The sequence below is a fragment of the Centruroides vittatus genome, unplaced genomic scaffold, assembly GCF_030686945.1.
Source record: "Centruroides vittatus isolate TY-2023 unplaced genomic scaffold, ASM3068694v2 scaffold_464, whole genome shotgun sequence".
NCBI classification, from domain to species: Eukaryota; Metazoa; Arthropoda; class Arachnida; order Scorpiones; family Buthidae; genus Centruroides; species Centruroides vittatus.
Genome location: NW_027122710.1, coordinates 1,591,809 through 1,611,442, shown reverse-complemented (window position 1 = coordinate 1,611,442; position 19,634 = coordinate 1,591,809). Strand labels below are relative to the sequence as shown.

The following is a 19,634-nucleotide window of genomic DNA, read 5'->3' as shown; positions in this document are numbered from 1 at the left end:
ACATTATTATTATTATTATTATTATTGCCGAATTCCAAAAAGTAATAATAAATTTAGGAAGGTGGTTTTGATTTGGAATTAATCAATGGCAATATGATATTTGTATATATAAAACTGTTTAAGTATGTACTCTATTTGACTAATTGAAATAACAAGCTAAAAATTAATTTTTTATTAATAGATAGAAATTTTAAATTCTCATCAATAATTTTCCAACAATTTACATTAAGATATAACTCTTTGCCAATGTTTTTCTTAATGTTTATAATTTATCTTAATATCAAATAAATGTAATTTGAAGGACTAATTTATTCTAAATATTTTTTCAGGCCTTTATAAGACAGTAAAAAAACTTATTCTCATCTGATTTGTATATGCTACAGATAAGATTTTAGTGGAGGAAATCTTACTAATTTAAGTTTCCAATGGACTGAGTTTGTGGTATTTTAAACTTATTTTTTAATTTAAAAATATCTGTATCGTTGAAAAATAATACATGAATTGTAAACTTCTGGTTTTATTAATAAACTATTTTTTCTAATTAAAATTGTAACTGGTGTTAATTTGAACGCCTGAATGAATAACATTACTTTTAAAGCATCATTATACAATAATAAACTCTTAGACTGGGCAATAAAGGTTCTAAACTTTTATATATCACTTTTTACTGCATCAATGTATCATAAATTAAAATGCCTTACCTTTCTGTTGTTTTGCGTATTAATTTTTTCAGCACAAGAAGTTTCCAAAATGATTGCATGTCTTTGCAAAACGGATTACATTTGAGAATGATACTTCTTCCTAGAATAATTTAAGAATTTAATTATTAAGAATAGAAAAGATCGAGAAGACTGATTGATTGATTAATTAATTAAAGATTATCTCTCTAAACTAATTTTCTAATACAAAACATTTATTGTCTCATTGAGAAGAATATAAGACAATATCCAAGCGAATATAATATTATTAATCTGATGATTTAATTGGATGATAAATGGAAGCAACCTTAAATACTTTTAATGAAAATTTAAATCTAACAATAATTTTAATATTCTATCGAGAATTATTCAATTTTGATATCTTATTAATCGATAAATATTAAGTTACCTACGTTACGCAAGTTTTCGTTATTAAAATTCGTACGAGAAATGTCAAATGGAGCGAAAAATAACCCGCAAATTCCGGAAAACTTTATATTCCAAGATGGCGCCGGCAATACGAAATGGAACGAATTCGAATTAGTCGAACGTTACAACAATTGCGTCACGCGTTACGTCATAAGATCTACGTCAGAATATTAACTAATTGCTAATAGTTTGTTTAAAATGCTAAAATGGTCCCCTTTTTGTAAAATAAGCGGCCGAGGAGGACGTGATGACATGGTCCGACATTGGTGGATTAGTCCATCTATGAAAATTTCTGAAAATTAGGTTGGAAACTCGATTATTCGGTCGCCATAGTACTGGATGACCTATCTTCAAGAACGGCCGGATGATCAAAGCGATAAAGGTACCAAATTCAAACCCACTCATGTGGACTCATCCCATCCCTCACTACCTGTCATTTCATTTTAGGCCTGGTGGAAACCGTAAAGTAAGGGCCTCTTAATACACGCAAAGAAGAAGGTTTAGAATAAAAATAAGCAACTAACAGCGGTTAATGTGACATTGACAAAGATATAGCGACCCATGAATAACAGAGTCGGATAGATTTAGAATATATAATCTTTTTGGGCTATTAATTAAACGGCGGTAGGCAAATTAGAGTAAAGCAAACCATTAAAATATAGTAAAAAATATAATCTGTCGAATTAAATGATACGAACTTGTAGAAAAGGAAATTGCAGCCGAGATCGAATATCTTCCGATCAGTCTGAAAAGAAGAGGTTATTGAGAGCATAAAAACCCATTGTATACTTTTATTAAGTGATTTATGTGTTGCAGCAAGATGTGAAACTGATTTTAACGACTCGAGTGGCAAAATGTAGTCAATTAAGGACTGATAATATGCCAAAAGAATGCTGTAAATGGGGGTGTACTGGGAGATTGTCGAACAGTGACGTCATAACGTTTCACGACGGATAAAAGCTGTTTTAATTGAACGGCTTTCATCGTGAAAACAAAAATAAGTGTATTGTCAAACAATATGCCGATATCTTTAATTCGACAAACATGTTTAATTGAAGGAGAAAGAATATGAAGTGACGGAATTGGAGGATTTCTTGATAACGCGTGAAAGCTATTTTCTGGAATTCTCACAGCTCTTCAAATATCTTATTGTGCATTCTTGCTTCTGTCTTTTGTGTGTTCAACATCAGAACTTTCAGAAACATTTGAGTATGGAACAAACTCATACACTAAACGGTTCTCTAATGGTCGAGTGGATAAAATACTAAACGCTGGTCGCGGGTTCGCGCCTCACTAACGGAGGGACCACGTGAATTTGCTGGGTTGTCTTTGCTTGTCTAACACCTAAATAGGACCATCCCTCGGCAGATTGCACATATGAGGCGTTGTCTTATTCAGAGGCAAACCTAGGATATTTTAGATCATTATATTTTTATTACAATATAAAATCAAATTTAACAAATAGTTTGATGTAGGTTTCCTAGAATTAAACCAAGCATTTTTTTTTTTAGATGAACTTATTTTAAATTATCGTTATTTTATCATAAAACGTATTGCATTGTAAGTCGCAGTTTTGCTTTATAATTAGAATTGCTTTCGTGTCTTTAATATTTAATTTCGACTTCTATTTTGACTACAGGGAATTTACGAGTGAAAATATTATTTCTTGAGAAGTAGTTTCTGGAAAACAAAGGACTAATTTTATCAAATTATTCTAGTCTTGGAATTCGAGATCCTTTCCGTTCATTTTATTAAATATTTTGACTCATCTGTCAGCTACATCGTTCCCCCCTTTTTTTTCTTTCAGTTTCTCCATTTTGTTGTTTCCATTAGGGCCCATTCATCGAATTGTCGATTTTCAACCGTTAATGTATTCTTCAACTTTGTTGAAACTATTCTGCCTAGCTATATTTTATGCCATTTCTTCCTTAATAGTATCCATTCAAATTTATGACTCATATAAACGCAGAATAAACATTTTCTAACAAATCACAAGTTCGGAATATAATGTACAAATATGTTTAATAGACAAACTGGAGAGCTAAGATTTTTTGATTTAAAAACACGATGCAAAAGTAAAAATTTTAATTACTAAAATGGCCGGGACAGAGCAAAAATAAGAAAGGCCAGCTTACTTTTAATGGAAGCGCTACATGTTTTCGCGTGACCACTTTTTCTCCGTGTGGACACTGAGAAGGCTTTTTTTTTTTTTTTTTTTTTTTTTTTTTTTTGGTTTGGTTAGGTCCACAATGGGGTGGCCGAGTGATAGAAGGCCCGATATATCCAGATGGATCACTCCCGAAAAATTCCTAGTGTTGGTTTTATTCGTTTACGGCAACGTGATACGTGGCTGATCCGCCGGAAGGGATGTCTTTCGGATGGAAGTTTATGGAAAACTGGCCTCTGTTTAGGCGTTACTAACGCAAAAAAAAAAACCGGAAAACTCCACGTGGACAGCCAGTGGGTTGGCTACACGCGAACCCACGATCACAACTGCCAGTGTTCAGTGATCCACTCTGCCACTGGATGCCTGAAAAATTCCAAGGATTTTTCGGATTTGTTTCCGGATCTCCAGATTGGTAGGTTACCATCTTAACCGCTCGGTTATTAGGACATCTCGCGCGATTACTAGAACATTTTTTGAAAATAGAATATTAATTAACATTTTAAATTTTCAGTAAATTTAACATAATTACTATTTTAAATTATTTTTTTCAATATATTAATTTTTATGATGTTAAAATCTATATTGTCTTCAAAAATATGTTTTAATATTTTATTACATTAGAGTTGGCAACGTCAGTTACGCGGGAATTTTGTGTTTTGACTTTTATTGCATGTTGTGATTGTGTCTATGTTGTTGCTTTTTAATCGTATTTATTCCTTTTAGCGAGCAAAATCAAAGAATAAACGCCAATTCATCGAACAAAGTTTAATAAAATGGAGGGTGAGAAACTTTTCTTGCTTAATAAGTTAATTAAAACCTATTTAATTATATTTAAACGTGACATTTTATCAGAACGTTAAAATGTAGTAACAGATTGCTATTTAATAAATAAAACTTGACGAAAATTTTCGAATTTTAATATAAAATGTAGACTGCTCGATTAGTTTGTATATAGCACATTTTTACGTCAATTTGACGTCATCACTTAAATTTATAATGAAAAATTTTTAAGAATGACGTCAGATTGACGTCAAAAAAGTAATATCCCAATCTAAGGCTCCTTAAACCCAAAGTAATTTCATGATTTCAATTGAATAGGTAATAATAATTAAATTTTGAATTAAAAATGTAGATTGAAGTACATTATTATTGTCTAAATATGTATATATTTATGATGATATTTTTCTGTTTTAATTTCAAATCTTTGCATTGCAAGTACTAAGAGGGTCCACAGGGAAGTAGTTGCTCAGCAAGGGACCAGGCTTGACATTTTTGGATTGAGCCACTTGTGAAAAGTTCGGCCACTCTGGACTCGTATGCGGGTATCCACAGTGGCAAATTGATGATTTAGACTCCCAAGGAATTAAAAAAGATTAAATTTATTTAATGACAAATGATAGGCAGACACCAATAAAATTGTTTTTGTTGTCTTGGAAATATATAAATAAAAAATACTCCCTTTCATCAGTTTTGTAACTAAAGTGGACTTTATTTGGATTAAAATATCTTTTTGATAGATGTGTATGTTTTCTAAAAAGAAAAGATCTTACAGAAGTAACTTTCAATTGACAAATTCTCATCTCATATATCTCGTGAATTGAAATTCTGAAAGTTATTTAAAAACATTTAAATAGTTTGAAATAATTTACTAAACTGTTTAATTTAGAATCCTTGAACATTGAATTTAGAAATATTTCAGTTGGATTGGAGTTTAGAATTTTTACGTTTAGTTCTAGGAAAATAGTAAATGATTCTTTGCTTTTGTCTCTTTACTTTTTCTATACAGCATCATCTACTCCACATGCATACAATGTAATAATTTTTAAAAATTGTTAAGTAAAAGAAGAGTGATGTGATAATAAACCTTTTTGATCACCTTTCTGTTGCAATCAAGGTGATTAAAAGAAAGGCTTTTCTTAACTTTTAAGCATTTTACATCATTTTTTCCTTGTTTTTCACTGAAAATTCGAATCTAATTTAGCTTTCATCAATTTTTTATCCAAAATTGATGAAAGGACATGGGTATCTAATACTTTTTCAGTATTTTGGATAAAAATAAAAAAATTGATATACTAAGTTAGTCTCTCAATGCATACTTCATTCTGTGCTTTTATAAATACAGCTTTTCATGGAGAGGTAAACTCTTATCTTGATTCGATCTTGAAGTAAATGAATTTAAAAAAAGTAATGCTTTGAGAAATATTGTCAATGTAAAGTTGGCAATACTTTCAAACATAGACAGATCATATAAATATTAAACAACATTAAACAAACATGAATAAACAAAGCTTAACTTATATGTAAAATATGTAAACTTACAAATTAGTAAAAAAAATGAAGCTGATTATTGTATTATTTTTAATAAAAACAATAATAAAACAGAACCAGGATTTAAATATTGTCAAAATCTTATAAAGCAGATGGCATGAGACATTTAAAATTTAGTTTTGTTTGGAAATTATTATTCAATAACTGTTCCAAACAAACAACAAATAGAATAAAAGATAAAAACATTAAAATTTTTAAATAAACGATTTTAAAATGGTTAAAAATCATAATTCAAGCTTAAAATATTTTAATCAAATATATATAGAAGTCGAAAAAGTTTCATAAATATTTAATTGCAAATGTTTTCAGCATACATTATGCCATTTTCAAATTAACATACATTACAGAATAAAATAGAACAGAGAAATTTTGTTACAGGTTATAAATGTGATAATTGATAAATTAACAATGAAGATTATTTCCTCATTTTTGTTTATATTTATAATAAAGTTTAATTTGTTTTTACTCTTAGATACAGGCGGCTCTCGACTTTTGCACAATTTGCTATTTCGAACATTTTTAAAAATTCAACTTTTTAAATATTTTTGTTGATAATGAAAAAATTGCTTCCATGCAGAATGCTCATACACTACGAAGTGTGGTAGCTCGCTCTACGTTCTTAGACACATTACTTCCTACAATAACAGACTTCTCAGAATCGTAATCACTATTGTGTTGTTCCGAGCAAGAGGTCAAAACAGTTTTGGTTTTGCATTAGAACGTGTGTCAACGTGTTGTGTGTTTTGCCAATTTATTTGTTTATGTTTAAATATTTCATCCTTATAAATTGATAAACATGAATGAGAAATGGAGAAACTACAGTGTTGATACAAACAGAAAGAAATTATGTACTCATAAACTTCATATGATCAAGACAAAGATGGAAATAATTAAACGTTCTGAAAAAGGTAAATCTTTTGCTTCAATCAGACATTTGTATGATGTAAACAGATCTACGATATGTTCAATTTTGAAAAATAAGAGTAAAATTAAGGAATACATTGAAGATACATTTCCACAATTTTGAAAATTTGTTTTCAAAAGACACATCATGGTGATGGATGAAATGGAAAGATCTTTGTCATCGTGGATTGATGATCAACATCAAAATAATGTCCCACTGAGTTTTTCAATTATTCAAGCTAAGGTTCTTAGTTTGCATGAAGATTGGAAGACTAGATTAAATGAAGATTCTAATGGTGTTTCAACCAAGTTATTGCTGGTTTGACAAATTTAAAATGAGATACGGTATTCAACTAACTCTTGACAAGTTTAAAAAACCACTTAAACATGCCTCGTTAACTTCATTATGTATACATATTGATAAATAAATACTTTAAAATACAGTTTTTGGTGCATATTTTTCTACATCCCTCTACTTTCGAACATTCAACATTTGCACACACTTTCAGGAACCGATTATGTGCGAAAGTTGAGGGCTGCCTGTAACTGAAAACAGGATTCTTTTACATAAACTTTATTTTTTCTAATGATCAAAGTTGTAATCAGTTGATTAGAACATTGATTTGATTTTATAGAGCAGAATTTCTTGAATCTTTGATAAATATAGATATGTTTCTTTTACTAACAATATTATTTATGTAAATATCATTATTTCTTAAAACCAGGAATATGGAATTAGTACCCAGAGCTTCCAGTTCTGACTATACCCAAAATTGCTTCCAACTCCAACTCCATGACTCACTACTGGCCAAATGGATAAAACAACTGGTAATTAGTTGTAGGTTTGCACCTCGCCACTGGACTAGTTACACGGAGTTTTTAGGTTTTCTTCACATTTGTAACACCTGAATAGGGACCAGTTTCTCATAGAAAAGTCCTCCCGGGAAACATCTTCTCTCATCAGATTACCCACGTGTCACATTGTCATATCATACAAAGAAATCAACTTCCAAATCCAGCCTTGGTTCAGATGAAGTGTGCAATGCCATAACATTGTAAAAGCCATTTTTCTCTAAATACATTTTATTGAGGAATTGAATTCTGAATGCAATGCAAAAAATATTGTGATGATATTTGCAAGAAGTATGATATGTAAGAGGCTCTATTTTGAAGTTGAATTTATGTGAAGCCATAACATTTAAAGTGCCAGAGTGCAAGTTACATGACTTTTGGTGTGTAAAAAGTTACGGCTTATATTTACATCATTTTGATATCCCAGAGAATTTGTAACTTAGTGAGTTTTTGATCATTTTATTTTAAAATTGAAACAAATTCATTCACTAGAAAAAGTGTTTTTTACCTCTCCTGAAAAGTTTGTATTTTGGCCAAAAACATTTACAACATTATGTCATTGCATGCTTCAAATATTTATGATCTAGTTGGGATATTTGCCATACTGATAGTTTATAATTAAACCAATTTTGAAAATAATTTGAAATAAAATTTATAAAATTATCAAGATTACAATTATAAAAATATATTTTTTAAACCCTGTTTCAACATTACTTCCCTGTGCGCTCCAAGATAATTGTTTTGTATCTGATGCCACCTTATTGGTGAAATTTGTACCTGGAGGATTTTTATTGTTTCTAAAGCCTTTGAAGAATAATTTTTATTGATGTTGCTAATGTTCTCATGGTACAGAAATAATCAATTTGAATTATTTTTCATTGCCTGTATGAGATGCTAGAATTCTGACAGAAATCAGCTGATTTGTATAGTGTGTATTAAAATATTGGATGCAAATTTACAAAGCATTAGCATGCATAACATCCATACATTCATCCATTTACATCTGTAGCATGTTGCTTAATATGTTATTGAATCTATGTATGAGACTGCCAATAGCTTATGTGGTAGTAAAAATGTTAAAATAGCATTTTATTAAAAATTTTATGCTTGTCTTGGAGTTAGTATGATTTTACCAACTCCACTTCCATCAAAAATTGCTGACTTCTATAGCTTTACCTGAAACATTGCAAAAATGAAATAAATATCCTGCTTACTTCCTGTTACTATTTCAATGTTTCATTAATTAAAAATTATTTAATTTTATTTTTACAGTTTAGGATGATAAAATTAAAACTTCCTTCTTTAATAGTCAGAAACTGTTGTGATAAATTCAGGGTGTGACAGTGGAGTAAAATGAAAAGCAAAATGCTTGGTTTGAACACAGAGTTTAATCTAAGTTCTATATACTACACATGCCAAAAAAACCAAGGGAGATAAGGTACGAAATACAAGAATGTAGTTATATAAACAAAAGTCTAGACATCATCTGGAATGTCCGTAGGAGAGTGTTGTGATACTCTCACCAACAGAAACTCATTGGGAATACAAAATATTTTCTAATATATATATATATCTAACTAACAGGTAAGCCCAGCATTGCCTCGCAAAAAAATAAGTACAAACTTTAAGATTATTAGATTATTTTGTCAGGATCCAACCTAGCAATTATGCTGCCCTAAGCAACCTAGTTATTTGTCACTCCTTTTAAGTACAGGCATAGTGTAAAACATAAAACACTTGGTTCAATTTACACCTTTAGGAGAGGTCGAAATTAGTTCAGATTTCCCTCTCTTGTTTTCGACTCACAAACATGTTTATTGTTTCATTTTTCACATCCTTTTTCAAACAAAGAAAAATAGAATATTAGGCTAATATTATTTTATAAAATATTAAGTGAAGTGAATTTATGAAAATATTAAGTGAAATATTAACCTCTTGTATTTAATTACTTAATTATTTTGTAAAATTAAAATAATCGATTATCTGAAATTAAGAATGTTTTGTTGTTATTTTTATTTTCTTTGGTCAGTTTTGCTGTACCTAGCAATCTGCTCCCTGGGCAGCTGCCCATCTTGCCCACCCCTGTATCAGCCTTATATTTTGTTCTTCTAACCCTTCTATTATATTATATTATAGTATTTGATTTATGAGCAATCTGCCAAGGAGGATGCATCCCAGAAAGACTTTTATGTAAAGCTGACTTCTATTTAGGTGTTATTAACACAAAGAAAACCCAGAAAACTCCATGTGGCCAGTATGTTGGCCATGCATGAATCCACAACCAACTGCTGGTGTTTGGTGGTTTTATCCACTTGATTACTGGTGGGTACTTATTAGGTGGTTTGAAAAAATTGTAGACCTATAAATTCCCACTGTTGTCTGTCTGTCTGTCTCTCTCCTTCCTTAATTTCGAGAACAGAGTTAGATAGACGAAAGTAGAGACCAGACATGGAAATTGTAAGAGAAAGAGGACTAGATTAACTATATATGAACTTCTGTATCACAAGTCACATTATTTCAATACAAAAATTTTCCCTCTAATGGAGTTAGATATATAACTGACAAGACTCTATTTCTAACAGGAAAAGTATGATGTACGGGAGCAAAACACTACTACACTCCAGGCAGGCAAGTGCTATGTGCTACCTGTCACAGTAATGGCACATAATAGTGTGTCTATTTTGCACTATATCATTGTTGCAGTAATTCAGTTCAGAGAATATAATACATAGTTTTTAAAATTATATCTTTTATTTGTAAGAATTATATTTCATTAATTATTTTGTTACATTTTTTTTTTTTTCAATAGATGGCATTACATGTAAAGCCAGCAATCAAATATAGACAGAAATTAATCAATATAGAGAAATCTAATTGATAATTTGGTGTGGGATGTATGGCATGATCTAAGTTAGAAGTATTTGAACTTAACTGCAAAGTTTTGTAGCAATTGGTCGAATGGTTTAGCTATGCATAGCAAACAAATAAACAAACATCCTTATTTACACACACACACACACACACACACACTGATACCATAATACCAATATTTATTCACAAATCACTGTGGCCATCGGCCATAATAATGTATATATGTATTTATTAATTTAAGTTAGTTTTATCCTTTTCTTTGTTTCTTTGTTCTAACTTTATCTAGAACTTTCCTTTCCAATCCTTTTTCCCTGTGGGTGGGATTACCGATTCGGAGAAACTGGAAGAACAAAAGAAGAGATAAGGCCGTAGAGTGGGGAACAAAGAACCAGATTAAGTTTAGCTCTCAGTAGATTGTCTTCATCATCTTAACTCTCTATACTAAATTCCCAAAAATAATCAAACTGGAATAATCAAGGTGAAAGGACATTCTTGGATGAGCTCTTGAGGAGAACAGACGTGAGAAGGTAGGAAGTCAGGAAGTCTTTGAGTATTTATTGTATTATTCTGCTCGCTGGTCTACATACTTGTCGTTACGAACATCACACCACAATTCTACTCAGCACTGTTCACTGATAATTTTTCATGTCATAATAAAGCAAGTAATTCTGAAGTTGTTTAAGAAAAATTTTGGGAGTAATTAATTCAAATTCACTTCAAGATTTATTTTTTTATATTTTGTGTATGGATGAAAAAAATGTATGTATAATTATTTTTATTGCAGAATTAGACCTAGATGTTGTTACACAATTATTAGAGACAGATGAAGATAACTGGGAAGATAAGAAAGATAATTTGATTCCTGATAATGAAGAAATGAAACATAATGAAGAAAAATCGGAACAAGAAATAAAAAATGAATTAGAACTTGTAAAGAAAAGAATGGATGAACTTCAAAAACAATTACAGAAAAAAGCTTTACAAGAAAATGCAGAAAAAACAGTAAATGAATTGTCTGAAGATAAAAGACAAATAACAGAATTGACCAAAGGAAATAAAATGAAAGATATTGGTATAGATATTTTTATATCTCAGTCCAAATCAGTTTTAGATAATAAAGTTACTGATGATAAAGCAAAAAGCGAAATTCATTTGGGAGAAATTGATTCATCAGATGACGAGATGAATGCTTTCGGAAAGTCGTCTTTATCAGAATTGGGGCGGGAAATAAAGAGAAATTTAAATCAGAATTCCAGATCATTAATAACATCAAAATTTCAAAGTAAAAATACTTGTAAGTATTAAAAATATATTTATTTGTTATATTAGTTGGAGAATAAGTTAAATGATATTGAAATAACTATTTAATAGTTAATTCAAGTGTTTTTGGTTCTTGTAGTTCATCATAAGCAATAGAAGTTGTTGAAAAATTTTTTGTAATACTAAGTTTTTAATGTTGACTATTATAATTGCTTTCAGGGACAAATAGCATAAAAAGTAGAGAGTCTACATGCTTAAATGCAGAAAAAGGGGCATCTTCAAAACCAGAATTTGAGATTTATTCTAATTTACGAATAATGTAAGTTTAAAAAATACTTATTGATTACAAATATTGAGTTTTATTTTGTTTTAACATAGTTAATGATGTGTAATATAGGAGAGAAGGAACAAACTGGAGAGACATAATTAAAAAACTGAAAAACAGTTTGAAGGTTTTTCAGTTATTTTTTTAATCATGAAGAAATTTGATTCAAACATCATCAGCTACCTAAATACAGGATCTTCCAAAAAGAATGCTATTTTAAATTACTGTAATTATGTTAATTATTATCTGAGACGTATGCAGTATCTACACTAATCAATAAAATAACCATTCCATCTGCATTCAAACATACGGTTGTCTACTGCCTATAGGAAGTGCCATAAATGAAAATGCTGACTCCATCATAGAGATGTTTTGTGTTCTGAAATTTGTAAACTTTGTAGGAGCTGCAGATTACTCATGTTGCACAATGATGAGTAATTCTAATTTTACAAACTACATCTCTAAATCAAGTGATCGCCATTATTAATTAAAGCATAATAATAGCCTGATTAATTACGGCAATCATTTGGCTTAGTATCAATACATCAGGCTTTGGGATGTTGATATATATACAAAACATCTCTGTTGTGAAGTTACCATTTTCATTTATGGCACTTTCTAGAGGCAGTAAACAACAAGACCTTTGAATTTCAAATGGGAGTCAGAAAATTGGACTGTTATTCTATTGGTTGGTGTACATCAAATATTTCTCAGATAATAATTAACGTAATTAGTCATTTAAAATGGCAGCATTCTTTTTGGAAGACCCTTTATATTTATTAGTTATTCCATTAAAATCTGTCATGTGATTATTTTGATTATAAAATTATATTAATATTAATTTTACTATAAAGATTAAAAAAAAAAGGATATACACAAATAATTTATATAAATATTATATGAAAACTGAAATTTAAATATTGAATGATATGCTTTAATAATGCTAAAAGTGTACTAATTATCAATATTGCTGCTGATTGATATTGTCACTAATATCATTTGGTCAGTTAAAGACTAAATATTTTATAGAAAATTAATGATTAAATTAAATTAGAAGTTTTTTGTTTTATAAAATATATGGTATTTGAATATAAAAAGTTATGTTGAATATTAAGTATTTTAAACATTTAATTTAAAGTGTATTGAAATTAAATTCAGATAAAACAAAGCACAAAATACATTGAAAAATAGAAACAAGCTAAAAATTTTGATGATGATGACCTTTTCTTTCAGGCTATTTAGCAGTTCTAAAAATGTTGTATTGTTAAAAATATCTTAAAACCAACACAGTAGAGGAACCTGAAACAGATGTTGACTGTGCACTTATTTCATTTCTTGCTCTATAACTGGATCTTTCTCAGGTTTTTGAGGTGCTAACAGCGTGATTATACAATAGGATGAAATAAATTTCTGCATTCCTTCTCACTTATGCTGATCCTTGTTTGCCCCACTGTGGGGAATCAAAGTTGTCTTTCCATTTCTGGGTGGCATGCCTGTATACATGCAACAAAGAACCAGGTTAAGTTTAGCTCTCAGTAGATTGTCTTCATCATCTTAACTCTCTATACTAAATTCCCAAAAATAATCAAACTGGAAGCACAATACGTATTGTATGTCAGATCAAGAAGTACAGTATGTAGTTGCAATATATTGATTCAAATAGACATTTAGTGTTGAAGAAGGCAAGTAATTAGCACTTCCAAATAAATAGAAAGAAGAAAAGGCATTTTCTCCATTTGCCTATCTTACCAGAACAATTGAATTATTCTGAGAATTGAATTTATCTTTCTTGCTCTGTGTTTACAAAATGTTTCTTTATTTCATTCAAAAATTAAAATCCAATTAATCAAAATCTTAATTTTATTTTAACGTGATCCTCATTATAAATTCTTTATTTCTTAAATTCAAATAACTGATTATTAGAAAATATTTTCATATTGTTGAAACCTTGAATGAATGCTTTATATTTAAAATAAAATCTAAAACATTCAATTATATTTATTTAAACTTTTTACAATTTTAGAAATCCTTTAATTTCTTCTTCGGTGATGAAAAGTAGAATGGAAGGACGCAAATTAGTTAAAATGTCTTCTATAAGATTACATATGAGGGGTAATGATATTGAAGGTGATTGGGTAACTGTTGGTGTTATAGTAAAAAAAGTGCCACCCAATACTTCTAAGAAAGTAAGTAATTTTAGCATTTCATTGATTTTATAAAAGTTGATAATATAGATAAATTAAAAGTTATAATTTTAGTCAATTGTATTTGAATAAATAAAATAAATTTATTTATTTTTATCATCAGTAGATTAAACATTATCAGTCTGTGCAATTAATAATATAACAAGGTTAAAATTTTATACAAATGTGCCTTTTACGATGCCAACTATAGAATATGAATAAAGCAAACTGTTTATTGGCATTAAAGTTGTTTATTTTCAAAGTATTTAATTAAAAAACAAGTACTTTTGACATTTCAAAATGTCATCTTCAGGTTGAGCACATACCATTTGAATTACAATACATAAAAAAAGTATATTAAATTATTCCAAACATGTGGTAGCATGTGGTTTTTACATAAAATGGAACAGATGGGACATAAATGTTATAATTTTAACTTATTAATGTAATTTTTAACATTAATCTTAAAAGGAAAAGAGTTGATACTTAAACAGTATGAAAACTGTTTATTGGTATTACTGGTAAATAGATGTAATTAACGAGTGCAGTAATACCCTGAGTTATGTAAGTAATGTGGATTGTAAACCTTTACGTAACTCGGATTTCATGTAAGTTGAATTTGTAAATTGCTTAAGTGTAAACTATGTAATAACTCTATACTGTATTTATTATTATATGTATACTGCACATATATTATTTATTACTTTTTTTTGTATAAAAGAACAATAGAAATATAAAGTACTGTACATACATAAACAAAACAAAGAATTTTTGAAAATTTTTCCTCTGAAGTAATTACAAATCTTTGTTTTTTTGGTTTATTACAAACAAATTCAGTTTGTCGTTTCAATTGCATTTTAATGTAACCCTTTAAATTATGCTTTATTTGATTGGCCAGTGAACACAGTGTAAAGGTAGCAGTGGTAAACAGATTATATATTAAACAAATCACTTGAGGAAAACTACACTAATGATGTGAAACAATACAGTAGTGTCTCACTAGTCCAAACTAATTGGGACTGAGCCCTATTCAGATTAGCCAAATAATTGAAATAATGCAGAAGCAAGCAGTAAAACCAGTTTATATAGATCCAACACCAACAATGACTTTTGTTTTTGTTTTTGTGTGTAAGTTCAGTAGATCTGCTGTTTTAATAGACCATGTCAAACACTGATTTGCAAAAGAAGAGAAAATTATCATACAGGCATTAAACTACATATAAATATCACTATAATTGCTAACGCTTTCAACAAATCTATTTCCATCGTTGTCAGGTGAATAAAACTAATGGCATTAGTCCTTTGGAACAAAACCAAACTTAGAACAACTAAACATAAAGAATTTAAAATGACATGCGAGTGTGACAATGTGCATGTGCTATAATTTGCTGAGAAATGGAGCTAGAGATGATGTTTTAATCTTTTATACAAGTTGATCCACATAGCAGGCAACTCAAGTGTGGGGGAGACAGTTGAGGAGACAGTCAAAAAACAAAGATTTTAAACATTTTTATTTGCCTGATGCTGACAGAAATAGATTTGTTGAAAGTGCTAGCAATTATAGCAATATTTACATCTAGTTTAACACCTGTATGATAATTTTCTCTTCTCTAGCTTATCCAAAGATTGGTGTAAAATTCAACTCTCAAATTCAATTAAAACACTGATTTATTAATTTTGTACAGTATTACAATAAAATACAATTTTTTTTTTGTTGTGGAATTCTAAATCTTTTTGTACCATTAATACCATTTAAATTCAACTGGAAAATACAAAAAAAATGTGTATTTAGCGAGGTAAAAAATTTCCTCTCCACCTACTGAAACATGTTTGGATTAGGTGGAAATTCGGATTAGCGGTGTTTGGACTAGTGGGACTCTACTGGACATACAGAAAATAAGCAATGAAGATGTGCTTGGTTTTGCTGCTCGGCCTTCACTGAGTACTGTAGAAAAATCTTGTTTATGAGAAAGAGTGCCCAGTAAGCTTGCATATGTGCTTATAATTGAACCGAAAAGGATTAGCAGAGCAATAAAGTAATAAATTGATACTGTGTGAAAGAAAGAAAGGAAGAGAGAGAAAGAGAATGAATGAATGAATGTTTGAAATAGAATAATTCTTTGTAGACTTACATGTTATTCCACTCAGATTTTTTTCTAATTTTTGAGATTTACATTTTACATAACTGTGCATTTACGCAAATCGTTTGTTACATAACTCCCTTCTCAAGATTAACAAAGGATGGACAGACAATAGTGGATTGTCTGTAGGTCTGCAATCTAAAAATTGCAGTCCAATTAACAGCTAAAATTCTCTTTGTTTATTAGAATATATCATATCTATCAATGTTTTATATTTTTAAAATATTGCTTAACTCTTTTTATTATTATGTATTACAAACTTTTTTCAATTTTTAATGTTTAGGGAAATGTATACTCTATTTGGAAAATGAATGACTTAAAAAATTGTGAGAAATTTGTAAATTTTTTCCTTTTTGGTGAAGTACATAAGCAGCATTGGAAAACAACTGTTGGAATGGTGGTTGCATTTTTAAATGCTAATATTATGACTGATCGTAATAAGGTAAGTTTTGATACATTATGCTGGAAGTATGAGTTTGGTTAAATAACTTATAATTTAAATAGAATTCAGATGAAATTTCATTTTCTGTGGATCATCCTGGAAAAGTTATGATGATCGGAACATCTAAGGATCTTGGACAGTGTAAGAGTAAAAGAAAAGATGGAGCCTCGTGTCAAAATATAATTAACTTGTAAGAATTTTTTTATTTCAAGTTTTGATATTTTTTCGTTATGTAAAATTAATCAAAAATTAAAATTCTAATGAAATACTTATTGTTTAAATTGAAATTAAAAGTATTAATATAGTAAAAGAATGTGTTTAGTCTTGTGGAAAAAAGACCATATCAAAGTACTTAAGTTTACACAAGTAAAATTATTGTGGGACTAAGTTATACAATATGATCAAATGAAAAGTCTATTTGCAAAGAATAGAGTTGACATACTCTAAGTTAGACATACTTACCAAGCAACATGTTATGAGAAATATTTAAATATTGAGCATTTATTTTCTATGAATTCAAGAGATAATGTTTGAAACTCTAAATAAATAAATAAATATTCTGACTGATTCGTCACAGACTACTGACTCAGTTGTCAAGTCTACTCTTCATAAATAAACTTTTTGTTTGACCACCTAATATAATAATTTTTTATTATAAAATTAAAAATTACCATGAAACTTAGTGCCATTATGATAAATCATCCCACACTGCTTGTTAAAGTTACCAACAATTCTTTATTTGTAAAAATACTTTTGGCTTCTGTTGAGCCATCTTCAGTTTCCTACATTTCAAAAATTATAGAATTTCAATTTATGCTAGCAAAGAGGGTCCCTTCGAGATCTCCACAGGATCCTCTGCTGCTCCAGTTTATGGAGACATGTCTGAGATAGTGTTAAAGTGGGTAGAGGACTATTATATGAAGAATTTTGTAAGCAGAGGCAAATAAGTTTTAAGATTTGTTGATGACACGTTAGTTGTATGGAGAAATAAAGGCAGAGTCCAAGAATTCAAGCATATAAATGAAAACATGGTAGGAGTGGCAATTAAACTAACATGAGATAGTTTGATGAGCATTAACTTTTTAGACTTAACTATATTGAAAAAGAAATGAACTTTTGTAATAAAGTATATTGTAAACCAGTATCTGTTTAACTCATTTTTATTCATTGGCAGTCAGAGGATATGATAGCTCAAATTATTAATGTATAGAGTGCTAGTTAATAGAGCAATATCTCATTTGTCAATAGTAGCAGATTAGCAGATAGAAATACAGAGTTGGAGCTAATAAAGAAACAGCATACAAGCATGTGTTTTCTAGAAATGTTATAAATGACCTTATTAAAAAGCTTTAAGGAAGCAGGGTAAGACAAATGAAGTATGTGAAAAGAAAGACATGATGGTGGTAAAAGACATGGTAATGGCATTAGCAGCCTTGTGTGTCAGAAAAGCAGGATATTATTGAGATATTAAAAGAGACTCTTTGTCTTTGATTATGAATCTGCTAAGGATTGATAAGGATAAGTTAGATAAACTATCAAAATCAGGCATATATGCAATAAGATTATCTAAGCATAATGTGGATTACTTTTACATAGGTTAAATATCAATATCTGTTGATATTACAGTTAAAGAACATTATAGATTGATAGCTAAAGGTTACTATTGAATAGCTACTTCACTAATGTTATGGGCTTGGCAAAAGGAAGAAGTTCATTGAGACAAACCAGCCTTAATTAAAGAATGCAAGTTAGGATTTCTAGAGCAAATATATTTATATATGGGTTTTTAAAGTATATAAAAATTATAAACACTTGCAATGCTAAGAAATTGTAAAATAGCTGAAAACCAGTATTGGATAATACAGATCTCAATAAAATCTTTAGCAAGCTCAAACAAGAAATTGTGTAAATTATTTAATAGATAGATAACACAGTTTATCTTATAATTGAATATGTGAGCACTAAGTTTTGGTTCTCAGGAGGACAGAACACTTTCTTGATGCAGTAGGAAATCACACAGAGATTTTTAATTTTAATTACTAATCATACTATTGTAATATAAATCTCATGTATTTTAGACTCCTGTAAATCACAATTTGTAATAAAAATGCTGAAGAGGGACAGATTATTTAAAATGCATATTGTTGTCACAATAAATAACCAGTGTTTACCTATCTCTGTGTGATTTTGTACTGTATCAATTAATATGTGATAATAACTAATTTATGCTTACCACACAAATTCCAGCACATTGAGTCTTCAACTACAAAATACACACTCATCCCCAAAATGTGTGATAAGTCCTCCTGAAAGCCAAAACTTAGTGCTTAAATATTCAGTTATAGTAACAGAAGAACAAAAAGCATATTTCCAAACAGTTTATCTTGTTTACGTTTTACTATACTTTAATATCATGTGGTTAGAGTTAAATTAAGGAAAAAATCTGAGGATTTAGTAGGTTATAATATTTTACAGGCTAGTAAATTAGCTAATTTTGGGTTTTTTGTAGATTACAAGATCATTATAATGTATTCATTGTTTTTTAAAAAACACTTTTTAAATAATATGTTAATTCTAGTGTAATGGTTAATCTCCTACAAGTATTTAAACTTTGTTCTGTTTGGTTCTTACCTGTTCCTTTCATTTAAAAATATTTAAAATTGTCCATTTAAAAGTTTTATGCCAAATATTATTCACAGAAAATACAATTCTATATCTTTTAGTGTTGCAATGAATAGTATATTCAGCCAAACTATTCAGCTTAATTAACGCACGTACAAAAATTGGCACGCAAACCACATTATGGCAAGGACCCTGCTTTCTATTGGCCCATTGTCACTATGCTTTGCCAATCGCGTTAATTCTTGACAGTTGTAGCGGACAGACAAAAACGTCATGGCAGTATGTGATAAATGATAATATCAAATGTGGATAACAATGAAATGACCTACACGTATAAATAACGGAAAAAGAACAGAGAAGGACTGCGAAGTGAAAATGTGAAAATAAATATGAAATTGAGTTGATAACATAAT

The 19,634-nt window shown here is 29.4% G+C and overlaps 1 protein-coding gene across 1 annotated transcript in view; it reads left to right on the top strand.

Moving 5' to 3' along the window:
- The first annotated feature begins 4,052 nt into the window (after positions 1-4,052).
- Mcm10 (minichromosome maintenance 10 homolog) overlaps positions 4,053-19,634 on the top strand; it is a 34,566-nt gene continuing 18,984 nt past the window's right edge. The window contains exons 1-6 of the mRNA XM_067287446.1: positions 4,053-4,074; positions 11,033-11,542; positions 11,728-11,827; positions 13,857-14,019; positions 16,441-16,599; positions 16,662-16,789. Coding sequence (XP_067143547.1) covers positions 4,068-4,074; positions 11,033-11,542; positions 11,728-11,827; positions 13,857-14,019; positions 16,441-16,599; positions 16,662-16,789 — 1,067 coding nt within the window. The 5' untranslated portion in view covers positions 4,053-4,067. The remainder of the gene's footprint in view (positions 4,075-11,032; positions 11,543-11,727; positions 11,828-13,856; positions 14,020-16,440; positions 16,600-16,661; positions 16,790-19,634) is intronic.